This window comes from Bombus pascuorum, chromosome 9, assembly GCF_905332965.1.
Source record: "Bombus pascuorum chromosome 9, iyBomPasc1.1, whole genome shotgun sequence".
NCBI lineage: Eukaryota > Metazoa > Arthropoda > Insecta > Hymenoptera > Apidae > Bombus > Bombus pascuorum.
The window spans coordinates 5,908,655-5,932,069 of record NC_083496.1 but is presented as its reverse complement, the minus strand read 5'-3'; the positions used below and the strand labels follow the sequence as shown (position 1 = coordinate 5,932,069).

Genomic DNA, 23,415 nt, shown 5'->3' with positions numbered 1-23,415 from the left:
CACAAAAGCAACGAAACGATATAACATAGTATGTAATGTACATCGATTATCATCGTATCCAAAACGGTTTTCAGGTAACACGGTTTTCTTTACCTTTTTCCGAACTTGTATACGGTCTTCATATACGAGCACCACTCTATCCTTGCTCTCGTTCGACGTGAGCTGATAAGACAAGCTCTAAAAGTGGACGTGCGACATTTTTCAGCGGCCATCGTTGAAAACGCCAAAACGCCGCGATATGTGTTTTATTTTTATTTTTTGTTTCAAATGATTTTTTTTTTTTTTTAATGCCATCGTACATTCATCGATCACGATATATTTTTTTTTTTCAATTCGTTCCCATCGTCGGATCGTTAGCATGTTTTTTTCGTTATCATTATCATTATGTACATATTTTTTTTTAAATTTATTATCGTCCATGAGATTCCAGCGTGAAAGAGAGGAAAAAGAGGAGAGAGAGCGCGCGAGAGAGATCCATCGGATTCATTATGAATTTCGCACGGTTTCACGTGGACGAATTGTTTATTCGATGTTCGTTTTTGTATGTACGTATGTATATGTATATATATATATATATACACACATATATATATATTTTATTTTTCCGTTCGTTATATTATATCGGTGATTTTCGTTCACGCACGTGATATATTTGTATTCGTTAAAAATTTGTTTTATCCATCGTAGAGAACGAGCGGATGAACACAGAGGATGTGAAGAGAAAAAGATGCCGATTCGTAGCGAGCAGGATGAGACAACGGGGCGATTATTTTCATGGTGATGGCCAGTGGAGACGATGACGCCCGTGATGACGATGACGATGATGGGCGGACGATGCGAGGTCATCGTAGGTGTCCAATGTTCCACGTGGATCGCACGGTGTGGTCGGTCGTCGATGAACGGGTGGGCACGGAAATGAGGAAATAGAATTTGATTGATTTATATCTATGTATTTTATAATATCACTGTGTGTGTCTTGTGTCAATTATTTGATTATTTCATATTTTTCTATTTGTTTTCTGTTTTCGACTGGTGTTTCTTCCATGTCCATTCATCTACTTTCTCTTAAACGATCACGTTAAAACGTTTCTCTATTCTCCGTTTAATTTGTCCTCTGAAAATCATCTCGTTCGAGCATATTATATTTCTATGTGTCGACCGACTCGAAATCTGTCTGCAAACTGTATCAAATCTCGTGTTACCTTTCTTTCTCTAAACGCTCTCGACTGTTCGGCCTCTGAACCGATTCGAACGTTACTCGTGTATCGTCGTTGTTCTAATATGCGATTATGCGTTCTCGAGATCCGTTTGTTCGTCTGTTCTTTTATATCTTTCTTTACTCTTTTTTTTTTTGTTTTGTTTTTGGTTATTTACTGTGCTCTAGTATTCTGCTCTATTTCGTTTCTCTTTGCCTCGAATTTACTGGGATCTGTAGTTTAGCGTGCTTTACTAGAACTGGCTAAGAAAGTCAGGCCGCTCAGAACGAGGCCTCGACGAGGTAAGTCCCGTCCATCGCAGCCCCGGTCTGCCCCCCTTGGGCACCCGATACTTGGGCCCTTGTCGCTGGGATGTACTGACTGTACGCCTGCTGAAATCCACACCACAAGCACACACTACATTGTTGCACGCTAAGCTCACCTACCCTAAAGAGTCTGTTTTCTACATGGACCTCTACGGTTATTTCTAGTCGTGACACTTTAAACGATCGTCGTTAGATCGGACGTGTTGTACGTTTCCCCGATTCTGAATCGGCTTTGTCATCCTTACGAGGCAGAACCAACTTTAAAAACGTGTTCGGCGGCTTCGGTTAACATCCTACTTTCTATATCCTCTCGTACGCTCTTACTAAGTGGATTACCGAGGCTAGCACTACTACAATATATTTTACAACCTAATATCATCTAACTTCCAAAGAACCGACGAGTTTTCAGAGGGAGAACACGCGCCATTTCGAAGGTTCCAGCTCGAAGGGCGAAAGGGTTGGCTTCTATCCGAGCATCGTCTGCTGATGCACGATCATCAGTGAATCGGAATCGATTCGACTAACTCTATAGAAAGAACTTCCCCCAGCTATGACAGCGTGTCGTGTTCTCTGTCGTCGAAGCCTACGCGAGTTCTGTCTCGTTGTTTCCTCTTACAATTGTTACGAGTTTCATCTACGATCGGCTAATCGACTAAACGATGTCCTACCTCGGTCGACGATCGACCATCGATCATGCTGTCCCCGCTGGTGGCTCGCGAAAACTAATTCGTCGCCGTTAATTCCACGGTGTCGGGAAAGTTGCACGCGGAACCAGCGAGTCGGACTTAATCGTCGACTTTAATTAAATTTAATTAGTCCACGTCGCGGCCAGCTGCGGACCCGACCCGGATCGACGGACGTTCCAACGCGTTCGTGCTGCCTGGGTCGAGCCGGATTTACGGACCGCGACATCGCGTTAATGGATGCGTTTCCGGTCGCGGCTGGAGAAATCGACGAAGCGCCGCGTCGCGGTATAAACGAGTTATTCGAGGCAATTCGAATTTCAAATCGCGGAAAAAGTCACCGATATATTGTTCCAAGTACTTAAGAGGTATCTGCGGAGTTCACGGTCGAATCGCGTTATACGATCGGTTGTCCTATATTCGCGATTCGTGGCACGGAATATTTTGAAAATAATGCGTTCGACAAACGAAAGGTAACAGAAAGTGCAAATTGTTTTCGGTAATCGGTCGTCTTCGAACGATTACCGAATAGCTCGATCGTCAGAGTAAAGTATCTTGCAAAGACTCGATAACGAGTTTTCACTGAAAGAAAATAGAATCGTTAGAAGTGGTTGACTCGTCATCGAACGAAAATCTTAATTATCGTTGTTCGAGTCGATCGAGGGACGAGATGAGCCATTGTGGCGTACAAGAAACAACATTCTCCATTGGTTTCCATGCAGTTCTCGCGAAACGTCGCATTCTTCGAGCGCTCGCTAATTGTTCGGTCGCCACGCTCGGCGACGAACGTCAACCGAAAGAGAAGGGGCGTATTTCACAACCGATTCTTCTCTCGCCTCTTCTCTTCGTCAGCGACTCTCGTTAAAAGAAAATAAAAATCTGGTTCGTGGGGGGGGGGGTAATTGGGTACGCTTGAACAATCCGTCGAGCACGAAATCGTGTCTGAAAAATCGTGAAGAGGTTCGCATTCAAACAATCCAAGAAACAGAGAGGCGTAGTACGTAACGTATGCGAGTAGCGCAAGGGTGTGGAAGAGGAGAAGTGCCAAGAGAACGAGAAGAAATAGTAGTTCGATCAATGAAACAACATTTCCCAAAAAATATTACTAATCTTCAACTAGCAGGCTTTTATATCGGGGAGCGATCAAAAAAAGTAGACAGACAAGTAACAGAACTGACGTTCTTTTTCTTTTTGGGTCTTACCTTAAACGGGCGTATGTTTCTACGGGACGAACCACACACAACAGGTGCCGACAGTGTGTATATGTTACAAAATATACAGACATATTTACATTGTACCGCGTGGTATTTTGCAACGATTACGAAAAGGGATGATTAGATTAGACATAGAAGGGAAAGAATTTCGTTAGTATCAACGTTTCGCCAAACGTTATCGTATTGCCAATGACGAAATTAGACCCACTTCCGATTTCAAATCGAAGGAGAAATATTTCTTTCTATATTACGTAATCGCAATCGGGTCACAACGATTCTCATTTTTAACAATCATCAGTTTATGACGCGTTAATACGTAGCGAAACGCTGTGTATGTTAGTTTCGAATAATTTCATCTGTAGTGAGCAATTAAGAGCGCGATGTCAATGGCGGTGGTAAAAATTGATAAACGACAGCCTGTCTCGTCGCGACGTTTACAGCCCGTTATCTATCGGCCGACTTACCTGTTGAACGATAATTAATTTAACAACGTTGGGACTGACATCAATGTGAACTAGAGAGGATGCGAGAGGAGGGAGGACGCACGCGCGGCTCTTGATAATTACGAGCCAACAACCGATTGAAAATAATTACGAAGGCAGCCGCTGGACCTTTCGCGGAATCCACTCGATATACAACGTTCGATTAATCATTGTACCCAGTGGCCGTAATCGACGCGCACTGACAGGCTGTGCCGACTAATTTCTGATTAATTTTCTTCTCGTCGCGAAGCGGCTCTAAAGCTCGAACAGGCCGAAACAGTCAAAGTGATTAATGTAACGCGGTGCCCGCGAGAAGGTTTCGAATTTCAGCCTGACACTCGTTTCTCCGGCGAGAAGAGAACAGTGCCGATGATTTATCATTGTAAAGCCATTGTTCGCGGCTTGTTAAACTAGTTTGTTTAATTACGCGAAGAACCGACCGGGGAGTTGATAAAGATAGTGTGGTTTTCACCAATTACCCTTCCTCTACAGACATCTCGGTAAACGTGATTCATTTATCTCCTCTTTGCAAGGGGCTAAATTATTTATTTGCTACGAGTAAATCAGCAAGTTATTACGAGATTGCGACTAGACAGATCCTTCGTAGTATAGGAATGTTTGTTTCTTCTTGATATATAAATGATTTTAATACGGTTGATTTTACACGTGAGATGTCTGTAGGAAATTATTGGTGAATTGGATCGGCCCTCCTCCGTGACGAACTCATCCGCGCGATAATTCTCGCTTCGTACCCTTGAACGACTTAATAAAATATACACAAGTAACGTGATCCACGTACATTATATACAATATATTTAATCGAACCAGCTATATGGTATATATAGTGTGTGTCATATATAACGGACCAATCAATTTCCAATAACGATTAAATGGAGCAAAACTTGGGGGGAGGGGACAGTAACCAACATCAACACCCAAAATAGAAGTCGAGTGGCCTGAATACCGAGTAGGTGCAACCGATACTTTTCCACGAGCTTGATTTCACTCGCAAAAAGAGCTTCTTCAAAAGTTCGACAACATCCACGATGTTCCACTTCAATCTTCTAAATCTTAATCTTTTAAAGTGCCTCTTTCCTACCCTTCGATAAATCAAACGGTACTCGATGCTTCTCCAAAGTTCGTGCTTCTCTTTAAACTTTGTTATGTCCACTGCTTGTTTCTCCTCGGAAGGAAAAGCAAAAAAAAAAAAAAGAAAAAGAAAGAAAGAAGAAGAAGAGGAGGAAAAATGAAAGAAACGATTATCGTTTGCACCTCACGACGTTTGGGCCGCTCGATTCCACGGATCGGTAGCAATCGGAATCGAAAATTTCACCGTATTAATTATGTTAACAAAGGGCAGGAGGGTGAGATTGAATGTCTTTGAAGAGGACGGACACAATAGGTGGATACTCGAGGAGTGTCGAAAAGATGGTGCTCGTTACTGGGCCGACGGCAAAAGTGAATTGACGGAGCTTTTCAGACGGACACTTAAGATTCAATTTTCTCTTGCCTGGCTGATCTGAAGTGGATGCTCCACTACAGGCTCCCGGTGTTCCTTCGGCTATGCATTATTCATGAAAGCAACTCGTGTTATATTATAATACGCATTATTGGGGCAATTAATTCGGCGCAACGTCGTCGCGTGCGCGCTCGGCTATGATTATTCTTTCTTTTCCCTTTTTTTTCCTCTTTCCTTTACTGACATTTCCGTCGAGCAACGCGTGATAACGAAACTGATGATACGCGCCACTGGACGACCATAGGGTCTCACGGTCGATAGTTTCACGAGCGTAATTCGTAAATTCCGGCAACGTTTCCCCGGCTTTCGTCGCTGTTTCCGCGAAGCTCGTTCGTTGATATTTCTCGCTAGAGGCGTTTGTCGTAATAAGCTCGACACGAAGATACGCGTTCAGACGCAACGACACTTTCAACGAAGACGTCAACTGGCCCAACCGAGTTCCATGCGCACGAGCAGAAATTTTCGTGATCCGAATAAAGACACCATGTAAAATAGTTCTGCAACGATTTTGGAAGAGCCTGGCTACGATTTAACTATCGAAACACGTGGCGTCAGTCATCTATATCGGGCGATTCCTCTGGCACGGATTATTACTGGTACGAATGGATAGAGGTGTTTGCGCTTGGCAACACGTTGTATTAATTAGTCTACGTCGGTAATAATTAGCATCGATTCTTGTCTGATTTGTGGAAGAAACTGAGAAAGCTACGGTACGCGGAAATAGAATAACTAGAGAAGAAGATCTATTATTTCCTGGAGTACGTATTCGCTGCTGGCGGCTGGGGGATCTTCAATCTTTCGAGAATGAGATTAAAAGATTCTCGACTGGCGTAGTTACAGCCGACTGGAAATGAAAAGCTGAGAAGGAAACGAGCTGGCGTAACCATATATTTGGCTCGCGGCGCAAGGCAAATTTCGGTGGGACGTCAGCTGTTGCGATCCACGATTCACCGTAGAAATTTCACGCGAAAGAGAGGGCGTATCGCGGAGGAGATTACATCGGCGCAACTTTCGTCGAGGGGACGAAAGTTCATCGCGGCGCATAAATCGATGTCAAGGGAAATGGTGACGTTTATGCGAAGCTAAACGTTTCTAATTGCTGGCATTCACTGGTTAGCGACTGCTCGAGATTTATCGAACACTTGGCAATTCACGCACACGCTGCTTCTTGGCGATGTAACTACCACGACTACTTTTTTCATAGGAAACCAAAGACCGTAAAAGTGAAGATGGTAACATTTTGAGAACTGTTTGAATTTTTCATTCGTGCTATTCGATACGTACATAGAGACTACAAGATAAACAAATCGGAAATGTAAATAAATAAACTGAGTAGGTAAGGAAGAAGTAAACGAATCTTAACGAATAATCTTAATGAATAGCGTGGCAAAAATGACGTCGCACAGTCTATTAACAAAGTCAATCGAACAAGGTAGATGGGAAATGTGTTTATACGAAACTTTTTTAGCGAAAATAGCGTCAAAAAAATATCGATAAAGTAGTTGCATAGAGAACTAGTGAACCGTTAGAACGATAGAACGTTGGATTTGCATAGAACAATGTGATGAAGCGTGATGCTGACGTTTAGACAAAAGACGGAGATTAGGCAACGCGTAGGTCAATAATCGAGGACAAAGGCGATGTTGGTGGTGGAGTACAAAGCCGATTGAAAGACGATTGGAAGACCAGGCCACACGGACAAAACCATTGTACCATCTCCATCCGATACCTAAACCACAAAAAGATGTTCACGATTTTCTACTTAAATTTCAATGGGAAGAAAAAGCATTAAATCTAATTTCTTCATCGCGTGGAACAAGTTGAAGCGAACGAAGGAAACTTTCCCAAGTCCAAAGAATCCGTCCATTTTCTCGCCTGATGGCGAAACACGCAAGAAACGTGCCAGAGAATCGCTAATCGTTTTTGCCACTCGTCGCTCGTTGTGAACCAGCCACGCGACGCACTATAACACGCGACGACGCGCGCGCAAGTGCAACCGTTCCATGCGCCGGAAGAAAAAAAGGCGAACTCGACAATACGCGAGGTGGAGAAAAATTCACACGTGCAAGATGAAAGAAAAATTTGACTCGGCTGCGAGTAGATCGCGTCGAGTTCTCGAGTTGACGCAAGTTGCCAGCAAATCTCGCGACGCTCTGAACGATGCCGGTCCCTCGGGAAATGTCCTCCAAGATTTTCGCCAGAAGTCGTTAAACCGGAAACTCTCGGAGTTCTCGCTCGACGAAAATTCACCGGGACTCGACTGCTTCGCGCAAAGTTGGACGAGCAGAAAGAAGAGGAAAGAGGCGTCCAGAGTTTAACCATATAAGATCGATGATCTTTTCAAACGTTCTCTAAAACTTACTCGTCCAGATCCTTGGATGTTGATAAATGTAACTAACGAGATACCTACGGTTCTGAACAAGATTAAGAAACGTTCACAGCTATACAGTGACAGAGTGTGCGTCTAGTCTGTGAAGAAGTGTAACACGAAATCTGATTTTCTGGTGATTGTGTAACACCGAATCTAGCTAACATCAAATCTCGCAGATGTCTACATCCTCCAACGACCATTCGATATTTGTGTCATTTCGAATCCAAGTTACTAGCGCGATTTCACCGTTTCGTGTAGTTTCACGATTTCTATATAAAATCATTACCCAGGAATCTTCGTTAATAACTTCGTTCCAACGTCACCAGTCGAGAATGAACATGATCATCCAGCAAGAGAAGAGAGCTATTACGTTTTACGAGCTTCCTCTGGTATCTGGGTTAGATCGAATGGTTGTCGGACAACGCACGTGGCAAATGATCAAGGCGTAAAACTCAGCAGGGTATCTTCTGGCCGGTAAAAAAAGCTCAAAATCGACTTCGAACCCTCGACCCCTTGCACTTTGGCGCCAACCAATACACGACATGTGTATACATGGACGAGCACACGCACATACACGCAACACGCACGCACATATATATAGACACATATATATACGTAGATACATAATAAACGTACATATGTATGTACAGAGAAAGAGACATGTACGTGTATACCTGGATGCCCCTAAGGTCAAGGCGACACACGTTGCCGTACAATTTTCTAGTCGATAACCGTGCAAGGATGACTGTACACTCGTAATGAATATCCAACAGCGCTCGTTTAACCCGTTTCTCGCGGTCTCGTTGCCGGCGGAAGTAGGGACGCGACTCTCGACCATCTTCCGCTCGAGAACGCGTTCAGAACTTCTGTTCCGTGGAGGAACCGCGAGATTCGTCGAATGTCTGCATCGTCGCGGTATGCTGAGTCTCGAATGTGATCCGTCTGCGGCCCACCTGCACGCGGAATCCAGATGAAAAGAAAGAACGCGGGGAACGCGGCATGATATCTTTTGTTCGATCTCGACGGAAAAGAATTCGAAACTGGTTGGTGATGAGTTCGTGCAGAGCACGACACAGACTCGTGATGATCTCGTGGATGAAACGAAGGGGGCGGGGAACGTGATTCGTGCAGGCGAGCGCGCGTGTCGTTCTCAGTGGTTTGGCGGAAGCTCGTTAAAGTTTCGTAAACGACGAACTGACTGCGCGTGATGACGTGATACACGTCGCTGAAAATTTAAGATATGATCAGAAGTGGAAATAGATGCTTTGTTTTTCGTATGCCTTCCATCTGTCCTGCCTTGTCTTTTTGGGGATTTCGTACGACGGAGATCGCTCCCGCCAATCGCAGTTTCTCAAGCGTTACTTTCTCGATTTCGATGGTGAAAGTTGTTCTAGCGAGAAGTAAACGAAGATGTGATCAAAGGAAAAGGTGGAGAGAAACATCGAAGAGTCTCGTCGGCTTCTCTGCAAAGTCGGGGGTCGAAAGGACGCGGATCGATTAAAAAATCTCAGTTTCTTTATTTCCTTCAGATATATCGCCTCGTTAAAGGATCTTCGATTTCTTTCTGCCGCGTTAAACAACGCGATCTATCGGAAGAGAGGAGCGTCGCAGAATCGGAACGCTGACAGATTGCTGGAATGTGTGGCAAAACGTGCTATCTTATCTAAAACGCTTGATCCTCGGCTCGATTAAGGGCTGACTAACTTTACCGTTCTCTGTCAAAGTAATTCAAGAAAATCCAACTCCATACGTGGTATTTAAAACGGAAAGACGTTACTTTCGAATCAAACGATAAATCTCTTTTTACACGTTAAATATTAAATACGTGTCCAACAGTCCTTGGACAAGTTACTTGCGAAAGTTCGTTTGCTATACTTCTTGAATATCGAGCCGTCTCGTGTATGGGAGCAAAGTTTCTATTAACCGAATAATTCTAGTCGATAGTTACTAGTTATTACGTTAGTGGACAAACGAGGTCCCTTATGCACCGTAAAATTGTACACGTATAATTTGAGCAATTCACCAGACGAGGGTGGAAATGAACGCTAAGGAAGCGGTAACGAGTCGAACTTACAAATATTTTTTTTCTTTTCTTTTTTTTTTTTTTTTTTTTGATTGCGACAAGGACGGTTTTTATACTGTCAACGTTGCTCAAAGCTTACTTGATAACACAATCTGCTGGGCCAGTAACCTACTCGACGATACCGTACAAGAAACGATTCGATCTTCGCGAAGTGCGACAGTGAAAAGCATCAGCAAAATTTCGAAATTTCGTTTCTCAATCGATTTGACAAATATTATCTTCCTAATTTGAACACGCCTTGTATGCCAGTCAATCTGGAGCTAACATTTCCTCGACGATTCGCTGAATAATCTTCGACGATAGCAGCAGAAGGGAACGATATCGAACAATTAAGAATTATTCCGCAAATGATCGTTAGTTAGGAAAATGCACGACAACCCTTAATCGTAGTGGAATGGCCGCGAACCGAGGATTGGTCGCGCGGTTTGCGGTTCTTTAGAGATATCGAGATCGGTATTGCAGGTCGGCTTGCGTCACCAGGTCAAATAAAATGGTTTTGGAGGATGGTAAATCTCGCGCAGAATTCACGAAGCGCGATCGCGCGACACGGATTTATCGCTAATACGAATCGATTAATCGGAACGTCACTGCTTCGCTCGCCGTAATAAATCTCGCCTAGGAATATTTAGACGACCCCGAGCGTGAATCACGATTAAAACGAGCGTTTGAGCCGCTTTCGGTGACAATTTCGCGGGCCAATGACGCGATCATCAAACCTGTCCCGATAGATTACGGTCGAAAGTTTTTAAATTAAGATAAAGCGACGCGAGATCCTTCTTTTGTTTCCCTAAGTAGGATAGATTATTCTTCCGATTCTTAATTCCCTAAAGAGAATCGTTCTTCGTTTCAGGATATTAACTTCGATTCGTGTAACTTTCTAAAGGCAAATTGACTGTTTAAGAAGGCAAAGAAAAGATCGAAGGGAAATTGAAGACAGTTGCGTGCACCGATACAAACGAAACGAGATACTTGCTAATTGTACGGTCTTTGGAAAATAGCGATCGTAACGCAAGCAGACCGGAATACCGAAATATAAGGTTGCGATGGTTCTCAACCGACGACGAAAGCAAAAGTCGATCCTCGAGCGATCGAATAATCGATTCGCACTTCCTATGTACACTCCGTGTAATTGCTAGTATAATCTCGAATGTTCCTTGCGATTTCCGTTTCGTTGAACCTATCTACGAAAAGAATGTGGGTCCTTAAAGCTACTTTTAGGGCCGAAAGCTCGCACCTTTGGTATTCGTGAACTTGCTGTCATCCAAAGGATCCATCTCTAGATCCCAAGAGCGCGAATGTCTGGCTTCGACGAAACTGAGAAGCAGACGCGGCACACCGGGTGCTCGTGTGTCGACGATCGAACGAATATCACGCGCGAAAATCGTACAAGTCGAAAGGTGACACGCTCGACGAATCGTCGATCGATCGATCCTCGAGCGTGGCAGTGGCGCTTCGACTGCGAACAACCGTGGTCGAGTTCCCCGATACTCGACGGAACTTGGACAAGGTCAAGGAAACGAAAGCCATCGGAGAACGAGCTTCGTTCGCCTCCGTTCGCGCGATATCGATTCGATTTCCACGTGTACGGCTTGATCGATGACTTTATCCAATCCCACGAGGAACTGGATAAAGGGAAAAAAAAGAATAGCGGATTGGAAACCGAGAACGAAGCACGTGCGATCAACGAGAGATGTTCCGCGAAATTTGTCTTGCTGCTCGATGAGGCGCACGGCTTCGTTTCGCCGCGAATCTCTTCCGCTGGTTTCCACCGCGGAATGCTTCAGCGTCGTCTCGTGGAATTTCATGGAATCCGGACAGAGTTGGCGTAGTTAGAAGGGTCAGAGTCGCGGGGCGTGATTAATTTGTGCGATCGGACGAGAATAAGGCGGGCACGAGCTCGGGCAGGATTCGATGCGCGGCTTCCAGTCGAGTTCTTTTTAATCTAAAAATGGAAGACGTAGGATAGGGCTGACGAGCGGCGAGGCTCGACTCTAGGCGGGGACGATAGATGTTTCGTCGGTGGAAGACGACGATTCAACTCCTGGATCACTGTCGACTTGTACTTGATCGAAAAATGGAATTTTTGGCATCGTCGACGAGATACGTGGCTCGAGATCGTAACGCGAATCGAGACTGTAATAAACGCACACATAGGATACTTCCATTCGATGATTCTACTGCTTTCGACCTTTGATGGAATTGTTCGAAAATCAATAACGACGCTGATCCTTCGGAAGAGGATGGAACTCGATTAAAATTCCTTTCTGAAAGATTGTAATCACGGAAATTTAGCTTCCCGATACGCTGTGTGAAAATCATTAGCGAGAAATGGAGAACCGCTACGCGAAGAAGACCTCTGTCTCGGTGTAACTGTCCGACTCAATCTATTTAGACGTGCACGAAAAAGAAATCCGATCGTGAATGGCACGCGAAATCCTCTCCCAAGGCACGTAAGCGGACTTCCAGGGAAATATATCGCCGCTTGTTCCGTACATTTCGGCAATTTCAAACAGACTGGGCGAACGAAGAGACCCGCGTACATAATATGGCAGGAACACATTTGTTGTACCGGTGACGGCGCACGTCGCGACGACCCGTGTTCCTTCGTGCATATGAATCTTATCATTGATTTAAAGCTGTCGGAAAACACGTTCGCCAACTGACACCGCGCGGTTCACGCAGCTAGCGTTACGTTCGCCTCATAAAGATGATTCGTGAGCGGTCTGACACGTCGCAGACGCGTCTATTATGCTCGATCATCGACCGTTATTGCGGTTGTTAAAGTCGACGTGGAGTAAACCGTTCGATACAGTAGTCGTATTAAAGCACGTAATAAAAGGTAGATACTAAAAGAAACCCAACGACGCGAAGCCACTGGAAACTGTCAGACGTCGACGAAACTCGTAAATAAAAATACACGAGAGTATAATCGATCAAATAGAATCGAAATTCTATTTCCAAGTAATTTCAGAACGGTTTCTGGGGCTGGTCGAAGCTGGCGATGGAAGATCAGAGGCTAATTTACGAGTTAATGAACGATTATCGCGTAATAGGTCGATGGGAACTCGGTCGACCGCTGAAAAATGGAAGCTCGTGGAAAAGACAGAGAAGAGGCAGAGCACGTTTAATAAAACCCCGATGAGCTTCTCTGGTCCGCTGAGAATCAGTGAACTGATTAAAATTAGACGCGGGGAGATTTGGCGCGAGAGTTTCAATTTCAAAGTGGCCGTGGTCCGTGGAAGGGCTTTAAATAAATTTCACCGTTAAAGGCGCGACGTTTGGAAGGTCAACGGGGGATGTCTGAAGAATTAGCGGACGATTAATACGCGACAGAAGAAAATAGAGGATGGTGGACCGTTGAAAAATGACGTTCGTAGACGAGCACGAAGCTGTACATATAAAAGGTGGAACGACACTTAATGGGGTTTCGATGGGGTCTCGTCCTCGATCTGCCAGCCCACAGGATCATTTATCACTTCTCATTTTCCCTCGTTAACGTCGCCTTTCGCTATGTGCGAGCTGATTTACGAGTGCGAGTAACGCCTCCGTCTTCTTGCAGTCGATACGTTTCCAATTCCCGATATCGAGACACGCTTAACCCTTATTCTTCGCGTAGAAATACTCCATTTAAATGGAAATTCTCAACGTAATAGCGAAACTGGCGAGACATTTTCCAATAAACAATCGAGCAGCGAATATAAAAGATTTCTCACGATCTCGAGCCACGATTCGTCTCGGCCGCGACACTCTCGAAAGCATCGCTGGTAAACTCGCGAAGTCGTTCTCACAGGGTGGAACTACTAACGAAGATCTACTACTCTGCGAGAGCGAGAAAGAGGTAGAAGGGTGACTGGGAAAAAAGGCCGCTCGACTGAAAGAGAAGTAATCCTAAGGTCGACCTACGGGTTCTCGAAGAGATCTAGTTGATTTCGATTGGAAGAACACGCCGCACTCGCCGTGTCCGACGACGTCATTCATAATTATCTCCCAGCGATACGTCTCGGAAGCACGTCGAGTCCAGCGGTTCTTCTCTCTGGTTCTAACCAGAATTAATTTGCTACGACATCGATTTAGAATTCACCATCAGAAGACAGTAGATTAAGGCTAGAAGATAATTTCAATTAGACCGTAGATCCTCGACCAAACGCTGGTCAAAGAGAGGCCGATAACGATTCGATAATAATCTACGTAGATTTCTAAATCTATGGATAGAATCTTGGTTTCGCCTCGATTGGTGTTTGAAGAGAACGAGATCGTTTCGACGCGACTCGTTTCGTTTCGACTGGTACACCGACCTCTCGACGATTCGGGTCACGAAACTTGTCCGAACCTTTCGAAAATTGATATGATCCGACATCTACAAATCACTGGAACATGAGACGAAAACGAGCTCGGAGAAGAACGCAATAATAACCGCTCGTTTCTCCAAAAATAGAAGCATCACAGAAGAAATGTATCACAAAGAAAAGCCCTGAAATTTCGCGATCGTACGGATCCGCTGTGCGTTTCGATCTCGACTTGCAGGCGAGATACGACGAAGACGATGACGATTCAAGAAATCCGCGCGAGATCCGCGATAAATATGGATCTTCGAACGGTAGGACGAGAAATCCTTCGAAACGCGTTCTTCATCCGGTCAAATGGATTTTGGAGAAGTTCCAAGCAGGAGAACGAACGTTTCCGGCCACACGACTAACGTTGAACGACGCAGCACGTGCGTTCCGCGTTCTTTCTTTTGTTCGTTACTCCTAGAGCGAGTAAGACGCGGCAATGTGCGCCAATCGATAGCAGGAGACTGCAGCATCCATCGTCTCTAGATTTTCTGATTCTCACCGAGGCTGATAGCAACGCCTGAAAACGAAAAACGATAAACCGATCTTCTCTCGATCACTCGAGGAAACGTATCCGTTTGCGTTCTGCTTTTACTCCGGTTCGCGTGTGTTTCTTCGCGTGTCGTTTCTTCTGTTCTCGATGATACTTCAATGGAGTCCTTTAGCTCGAGAGTACAGATCTCTGTCTTTCCGGTTGAGAAAGGAAAATCTAGGCGACGGATGGAGGTATATCTTCGATACCTGCCGGCGTTCGAAACAGCAGGTTTATCTAGCTCTTATCAAACGCGCCGAACGATCCGTAGTGCGCGCACACGGGGATAAAATAGCGAGAATATCACCAAGGAAAGAGAGAGCACACGGTTCGAGATTCGAACCCTCGCTGGCAGTGCTTGTGGGAGAGCCGACCCCCGGTGGGAGTCGTTCTTAACAACCGGGATTCGATGTCACGAACAACAGCGATATTTCGTTGTCGTGGTCTATGTTTGCTCGGACAATTTGTTAGGTCGTTTCTGGACTAGAGGTAGCGACTCGCTAACTGGCCACTGATCGAGACCCGATTCAAGCCATTTACCGAGGAAGATATGGTTTCAGATTTACATTCCTAAATATCTTCGTTGCCTGATGATTCTTTACCTTTAAACTACAAGTGACGTCGGACACTTGCTTCGTGAAATCAATTGCAAGAATTAGCGGCGGTAGCGATGACCAGTTAACGCGACACTACTTCACTTGTGACTTCTTAGTCTACCAAGTATTCAGGTTAGAGTAGGTTGGAATCGAGAGGTGATTTTAATGCGAACCCCGGGAATTAATCTCCAAGCGACCCATTAACCTAATCGTACCGTAAACGATCGCTGGGATCGTCGAGATCCAGTCTCGAGCGAATTCTAGGACACGCGTTGTCCTGGATCGGAACACAAACGTTTGGTTCTAGCACCGGATTCGAACGCATCAATCTCTGGTCACGGCGGCTTACCCGATCGAACGGTGAAACGAAGATCGAGATGATCGGTAAGAACCGGACAGATCGTGTCTCGACGAGATCGAGCCGCTTTTATCGACGAAGAATCGAAGCTAATAATCTAACGATCGAGAGAGCTCGAACAGTAACGGGAATAATTTGCCGAGAATTCGAAAAGATCCCTCGTAATTCAGATTAGACCCAAGATCGAAATTAGCGTCGATTAGCGTAGACGACCGATCGCTTGGGTTCAAACTGTCCTTAGAGTCCTCCTGAGATATGGAACGTTCAGTCTTCTGCTGATACAACGTTCTCTCGTCGCCTCGGCATCGAGAACACAAGGCAAACAAAGGTCCCTGATATTCTTATGCTTCTTCTATGATATGATTTACCTTCACCATAAGTCGCAACTTCGATTGGAATGGAGTGAACCTCCGTTCCTCCAATAGATCCATCTAATCCATATAGATCCATAGAATCCAAAGCCGATATCTAAACGCAACTTCGACCCGTAATCTGAACAAATCTCGCAACGTAACTGGGTAACGTTAATCTCTCCGACTCAAACTCTTCCGAGCGATCTCCGCGAGAGAAAAAGACTCGGCACGAGTGGTGAAAGAACTCACCAAAAAAACGAGGATGGAGCAATAGGGTGGAACGACCTTGGGACCGATAATCTCGATCACGGGTCAAGCTGAAAGGAACGAACGGTCCGGTGGAATCGCTGTCCCGAGCTCGGCTCACACCCTTGTCTCGTTGTAGGGGCTGGAGGAGCTGGCACCCTGGCGACGTTGCCGGTTGCTGTCGCCGGGCACGTTAAACGCGACATTGGGCACGGTGATGTGGTCAACCGGCTGATAATGGGACTGCACCGGCTGCCCGCTCGGCTGCGATTGGTGAGAGTGGGAGGAAGACGAGGGTGGACCCTCGCTTATGGAGGTCGTCGAGGCGAGAATACGGCGACCGCGTACCTGGTAACGTTGGGGGTAGCAGCGGCCGCAGCAGGCATGCAGCAGGCCGCCCCTCGAGGCAGTGCTGTGCGCGGGGGAGGTCAGGGGCGACGGCGAGCCCGGCCTCTTCGGGGCACCATTGTAGGGTACCTCCATCTCCACGAACTCGCGATCCTGCAACAAAAAGATCCGTCGTTTCTTTAGTATTCGACATAATTAATATGTGTGAATTTCGTTGTATAATGTAGATTGAATGTCGAACGAGAGAAACACGATACGATCGGGAGAAGACGAAGAGGAGGCAGGATTATGTTTAAAAATAAGTAAAAAACAGGCATGATAGAAATATCGTTTGTAGTGTGGGTGTGAGAACTCGCATCAACGAGTGATTGAGTATCGGGCTTGTGTTTCGGTTAGAAGATGGACACAAGCGATGAGCGATTGAGAGAATGCAGGTGCAGATTTAGCTGTATACGTGGCAAGAACGTGAGTTGTGAAATCTGTCTTGCGAATTCTGAAATCTTTATCACCTACGATCGAAAAACGAGAGAATCTTTTGCGAATCGGTAAAGAGTTGAAAGAATCATCGTACGTTTACACCGTTGTTGCGCTATTCCTGTCCCGTGATTCAGTATAGTTCTCGTTATTTCGTATTTAATACATGAAAACGTAATGTTAACATGCTATTCCTCCTTCGTGTTGGAAGAATAGGAGAATACACTCGTCTATTTAATATAGCGCCGCAAGTTTTTTTAGATCAAGGATAGAGTTTTCTAGGTTTCCTCGGAGCTACATATACACCCGGCAGGATAGAGCCGCTGCCAGTAAGTTTACAGTCTCGTAATTTGCCGTCGAAAGTTTCGATCCTCCTTGTTCCAACTTTTATAATTCACGACGCGCGTTCCATCGATATCTCGTTACCTATAAATTCCACGGATCCTCTTTCCACGCAAATTCGTAATCCTATATTTTCTCTAGCCCTCAAATGAACGTTACTTGCCTTGTTTGGAAGTCGTATCCGTTCTGAATCGGATGCTCACGCGATTAACTAGATTATGCACGTCTCTACGTAACGTTACGTGATACCATACAGTATGTGAATTGTGTATCATGCTCGTTATATACGTTATACTCCCTTTCATTAAGGAGAATCTACTTTTCTTAAAAATGTTTACTCCCCGTCAAAGTTATCCGTCGTGCGGAACAGATTGTACGCGCTACCGTGTAACCACAGTAGATCGGGAACGTGACTTGTCAGACAACCGCGTGCTGTTCGAGCTACGCTCTTCGTTTGCGTTGAATGCATCCATTATGCTACGAGGGAACTCGCTGATCTTTTCAATGCTAATATAACGCAATTACTGCAGTATTAGTTCAGATCCCCCTTGCTCCATATAACTTACAAACTAATAATATTAAATTAACGAGTTACAAGTTGTACATTATAGATTTCATTTTCGCAATTTTATCATTTTTCGTCGTATATAGGATAATCCGACAATTTCTAATTTATAAAATTTCGTTTGTTCCATTAGCAAACTTGTTAATATTATGCCAGGATATTTATTAATATTTGTTGTTAAGATACTTGTAACAACTTGTCGCTTGTAAAAGTTCCCTAATAATAAATTGCGATCCTAATAATAAAGTGCGACGCGATATCGTTGTAATTTCAATAATAGAGGTCTACGGTCCCGAGCATTGTACCATTAAGAAATATGAGGCTAGTGAATCACAATAGCGTCAGCGTCGCGAAATCGCAACGACGTCGTATCGCTCTTCTCCTGCAGACTTTAGATGGAAGTTTGAAAAGTAACTTAGAATGGACAATAAAACGTAGAGGTAGGAAAAGAAATAGAGAGCACGGAGAAAAATAGTTGTGAGAGCAAACGTGGCGAACGTGTTCACGTGTTGACGCAGAGGAATCGCGCCGATGCCATTTCCAACGAGTGCCATTGTTACCGGCCAAACTTTGGCCCGCCGAGTATTGCTGAGACCATGTCGCAAGTTGTTTCTCCGCTCGAATTACATAGCCAGAGGGAAAGCACGCATTTACGCGAACGCTCGTTGTTACCCGTGTGTCCTGGTTATTTCCGTTAGGATTTCGGCGGAAATGCGCATCTCGAGCTACGAGCCGAAGCTCCGTGGCGACTTCATCAACGTTCTAAGTTACTCACAGGTTAATGAGATTGAGTTAAGAAGCCCTAGACACGAGTGAACTACGAATCTCTAAGGGCACTCGTGGGATTTATTGATAATCGATCGGTTAAGGATAGAATGAAAAAAGGGCTAATCAACTTGAAGCAAGCGTCTATAAAGTTCAATCGCAAAAATAGAGCAGTTCGTAACCTCGTAGTGAGAATCGATCGAGAACGATAGAGAATCTGTCGCACGAGTGTCTGACCTAGCCGAACCGAGGTTCGAAAAGGCCCATTTCAGCTTCTCTCCGAGTGGTTTTCCAGAAGAGATCGTGCGGTTGTTCGATTGCACGAGATCGAATCTTCTCCGCGTAGGTGAAAAGAGGTTGACTCACGCGGAATTGACGTCGAGATCGCTCGATAACCTCTCGTTTCTTTCTATTCTCCGATTCTCCCTACGTATTACCGTCGTGGAAACGTTTCATCCATCGTTCACGATAGAGATTGAACGATCGGGTGTCGAAACCTTTAACATCTTTCGCGTCCAAGAACCGATGTCGCAGAACGAAAACTCGTGCATCTCGGTTTTCGTTCCACCTGATGTTCGTCCTTCGCGTTACTGGCATTCTCTTTGCGAAAAATCGATAACACGATGCGTTTGCGTCGATAAATTCTAGTTAAAAGGTCAGATCGACCAAGCACGTTACGGCTGTCCAGCGGAGGCGAAAGTTAAAACGTCCAAGAAGACGCATAGCGTCAGCTTTGAAACGGCTATTGCGAGCAGATGGTCTGTGTGTGATCGTTATCTACGACGTGAATTCGCACAGTATTCCTTTTCGGTACACCGAACGTATCTATTGATTGGCGTTTCCTTGTCGATAGACGGTCTATCGACTAAACGAGCGAGGAAACGTGCCGACCATTTCGAATCTAACATTAGCGAGTCTCGCGATGAAAAGCCACGAGATGGCTGCGTTAACATTCGTATGCACGTTCGCGTCGTTCGATATCGCGCGGCCCCTTGCAAATATTTAAATTTCATGAATCGCAACTAGTTGTGACGGATCGTAGGCGACCCGAAAAATTCGGATTATTTTACGCGGATAACGGGAGAACAGGAAGGCAGATGTTTATTCTTGCAGCGAGGCGTGAAAAATATTCCGCGCGTCGGCTATAACGAAGGCTAGGGAGAAAATGGGGTAAAAGGGAAGAGGAAAACGAGGAAAAAGGAACGAATAAGGACTGTACTCGTGAACGAGGCAGACTACCGCGGACGTACCGCGGCTTTATTCGCGTCTGTATTTCCGAATAGACTAGCGTCTCTGTCGTTTCCCGGATTAAACTCGTCCTTATCGCGTCAGAGCCTCTTATTTTCGTCCCCGTGAGCACCAGCCGAGCGTAGAAATAAAACGAGCCGTTCCAGGGGAGAGGGTCGGATATCCAACCGACGAAACATACCCTTTAACCTGCACCCTCTATTATTTTTCCCGAAGGATCTCGTCTTTCGATAGAGGAAAATGCGATTGGTCTGTGGATCGACGAATGCACGAATCTGGTGGCGACTCAAAGAAAATCCTTCGACCGAATTCTTTGGACAGGCTCAGTACCTCGGACAGATTTGTTCGTTAGTGGAAGACGAGCTAGCCGGATGATAGGAGAAATTGCGAGTGGCTATTGATCAAGACTTTGAGCGTCTCGATGAGAACGTTTGAGATAGACAGCCGAGGGAAACGCGGTTGTGTGTGTTTCCCAACTTTGTTTCAAAGCGACAACTTAGACGGTTCTTTGTCACATACTGGAGCAAGGATACGTGCTCCACTTTGATCAACGGACAAAAGGGAGCTGTGGTTCGGTAGGTAATACCACGCTTTGTTCGATCAATCTCTTCTTGTGTCTCTACTCGATTCGTAAGAAAGCTCAGATGCAAAGAAAAAACAGACTTTCTATCTGTTTGCGAAGTCGAAGCGTGATGAACGGTTAGGGGAAACGATCGTTTAGCAAGCTGACGAGATCCTGGATTATTAAACGACTAAGAATAAGATTCAAACTATCGGAGAACGAGTGCGTTTAACGACGAAAAGCGAAGAACTTTTAGCTTTGGGGAAGCTTAATTAATACACGATGAGTAGCCGAGTAGCCGAGGAAAAAGTTTGCTCCGAGTTTACCGAGAATACTAAACTAACTATCATTCGTTCGACTTCCAACTTGATGAATATAAATTACAGTTAGTTGAACTGCTTGCAACGCTATCATTTTTCCGTGGTTAGGCTATTTTCGTTGGAAAACCAGCGGTAGGAAGATTATTGACTCGAATCGAGTCGAACTTTGATCCTCGAATCTAAACGATTCTCAACGCCGCTGTGATTTTCACCGGACGTACCTCCGTCGGCAAAATATACAATTTCCATGGAGAATAACGTCAGATAGTAGAAGAACGCCGGCCTCTATAAACAGCATGGTGCCGTTATTTTTGTTACGTAAAGGTCGTAAAGGTGGTTATTAACGCAACTGACCTCTCCAAGATAGTGACGCGTGTCATGACACCATTTTGGAGGGCTACCAATTGCGTCTTCTATTTAACGCAGCCATTGATCTAAATGTCGCGGGATTCAGCTGCGCGCGTTTAAATATAAATTAAACAAATTTCCGCGCTCCACGGCTCGCCTCGTTTCCCGCGCACAATCGCGTTTAATGGATCGGAATCGGCGCAGGATTTCGCTTTCCGATCCAACTACTCGACAACGATCCAGCCAAATTGGAAAACGGTTCCGTCCCTTTCAAATTCAATTGCATTTTGAAAAGTTTAATCCTCCTTCTAAAAATGTCGCGCTGTTCGACTTCGAACGGAAGCTTAATACGTAAGATAAATAACTCTTTCACGGAAGGTGGAAACTCTACTCTCTCCCAACTGTACCAACTATTAATTAAATTTAATTTATATATAAATTAATTAAATTTCGTCAAACGTTAGTTATCTAAAAAAAAAAAAATCGGCGTTTGTAAGGGATGGTATAAAAGAAAAATTAATCTATTTCGCTAAATTAAACACATATTCTAATCGATTTGCTTTGTATCGCGTCTACCGAACTTTTCGCATCTTTGTAGAAATTTAAACCGCGCTGAAAAAAGGGTACAAATTTCGTTTGACTGTGTGATGAAGTCGATCGCGGGCGGCAAGTGCTGACGAAAACACGTGCAACGGGCGACACCATTTTAGAAATGCAGCGACCGCAAGACGCAGTCAGGATGGATATGCATTCCCTGCTTAATAGAGGCGGTGATCAGTGTTCGTAAATTCAGCCGGGCCATCCTCGTGCCCCATAAATAACTCGCCACGCCGCTCGACCTGACCCCGGCACGCCGCGCACTTGTCGTCATTTTATAGATGTTCGTAGCACAATTCGAACCTTCTATTCTATTTCGTAGGACAGCCGTTCGCTTTCGTGTATGACAGAATCTGGATAATCGATCTGCGAGGGGAACGCGAGATTACTCGCCGATTTTCATCATTAATTCAAAGATGACAGCTTAGACACGCTTGCAGTTTTCGCTAAAACGAATTTAGTCGACCTCTTTATGGACAGTTTGAAAAGTACCACTCGCCCACGTATAATTTCCCAGTATAAATTGCGTTTGAGATCGAACACGAAGTTGTTTTCGTATAACGAGAAGAATATTTTGTAATTGAAGTTTGGGCGATGTTGGTTCAGTGCCAAGAGCAACGAAAAAGTTTCACCGACGAGTGTTTAGACCCGAGAAACGCTTTGCGCTTTTTACACGCGATTATTTGCCAATTCTTGGGATTCCCGAGGGAAAAGTATTTCCACGGTAAAGAGATTCCTCTGACGCGAGGACTAGACAAATTTTCATGGAATTAAGGATAAAGAGATTCGAGGTGCAGGCAGAGGAACCGTGGACGAGCGTGAATACGGCAAGAAGAAGAGACCACCGCTGAATATCCGGCTTTGCGTATGCATTGCTCGACGCTGAAAAACGGCGACACGGCTGGGCTACTTGTGAATTTAATATCGTCCAGCTGGAAATAAGCGTACTGGAAAGGACCGGCTTTCCGAGAATAAGGAAAATAGAGTGGATCGGGAACCGGGGAAAAGGAAAAATTGAAGTAAACGGACAAACACGAAGACCGTGACCCAAACTCGACGAAATTTTTCTCTAGATCGATCGTTTCTTCGCGAGAACACGTTTCCTCGTGTTCGAGATGAAACGAGTTCCCTGTTGGAGGAGAAGCTCTTGCTCCAACTATTCTCGTCTCAATTTTCTCTCGCAAACTGCTGACTCGATGAACAGAAAGAGGTACACAGGCCAGACTTTATCAAATTCTTCTTGTTCGTCGTCGAACAGAGACAAAGAAAGAAATAAAAGAAACGAGTATCCGTACATGTTATTACAGTTTACTTCAAAAAGTTTAAAACTCGCAATAGACTCGCATAAGAGATCATCGCTCGCTGTTATAGTCTCTTATCGTTGGCGTTAAAACGCTTGAATCTTTTTATGTGTTAAAAAATGTACGAAGTCCGATGCTAATCCGATGAATAAAAGTTGCTTCTAAAAAGGGGTATTTAATTTTTTATTCACTATGATACTTAATTAGTTTCCCTGAACATTAACAAGATTATAATTAGAAGGGTTCCATAATGTT

General features: G+C 44.8%; 1 protein-coding gene across 8 annotated transcripts in view; it reads right to left on the bottom strand.

The window, feature by feature from the left end:
- The window catches only part of LOC132910798 (potassium voltage-gated channel protein Shal), a 116,787-nt gene that overhangs the window by 32,990 nt on the left and 60,382 nt on the right, over positions 1 to 23,415 (bottom strand). For 2 of the 8 annotated variants that reach the window (XM_060966813.1, XM_060966819.1), the window contains exons 4-5: positions 16,639 to 16,791; positions 94 to 177 (exon numbers count right to left, since the gene is read on the bottom strand). In XM_060966813.1, the coding sequence (XP_060822796.1) occupies positions 94 to 177; positions 16,639 to 16,791 (237 nt within the window). Of the gene's footprint in view, positions 1 to 93; positions 178 to 298; positions 1,589 to 5,411; positions 5,463 to 8,465; positions 8,745 to 16,638; positions 16,792 to 23,415 lie in introns of those variants that run through there. The other 6 variants (XM_060966821.1, XM_060966816.1, XM_060966820.1 and 3 more) reach the window with 5 other exon arrangements.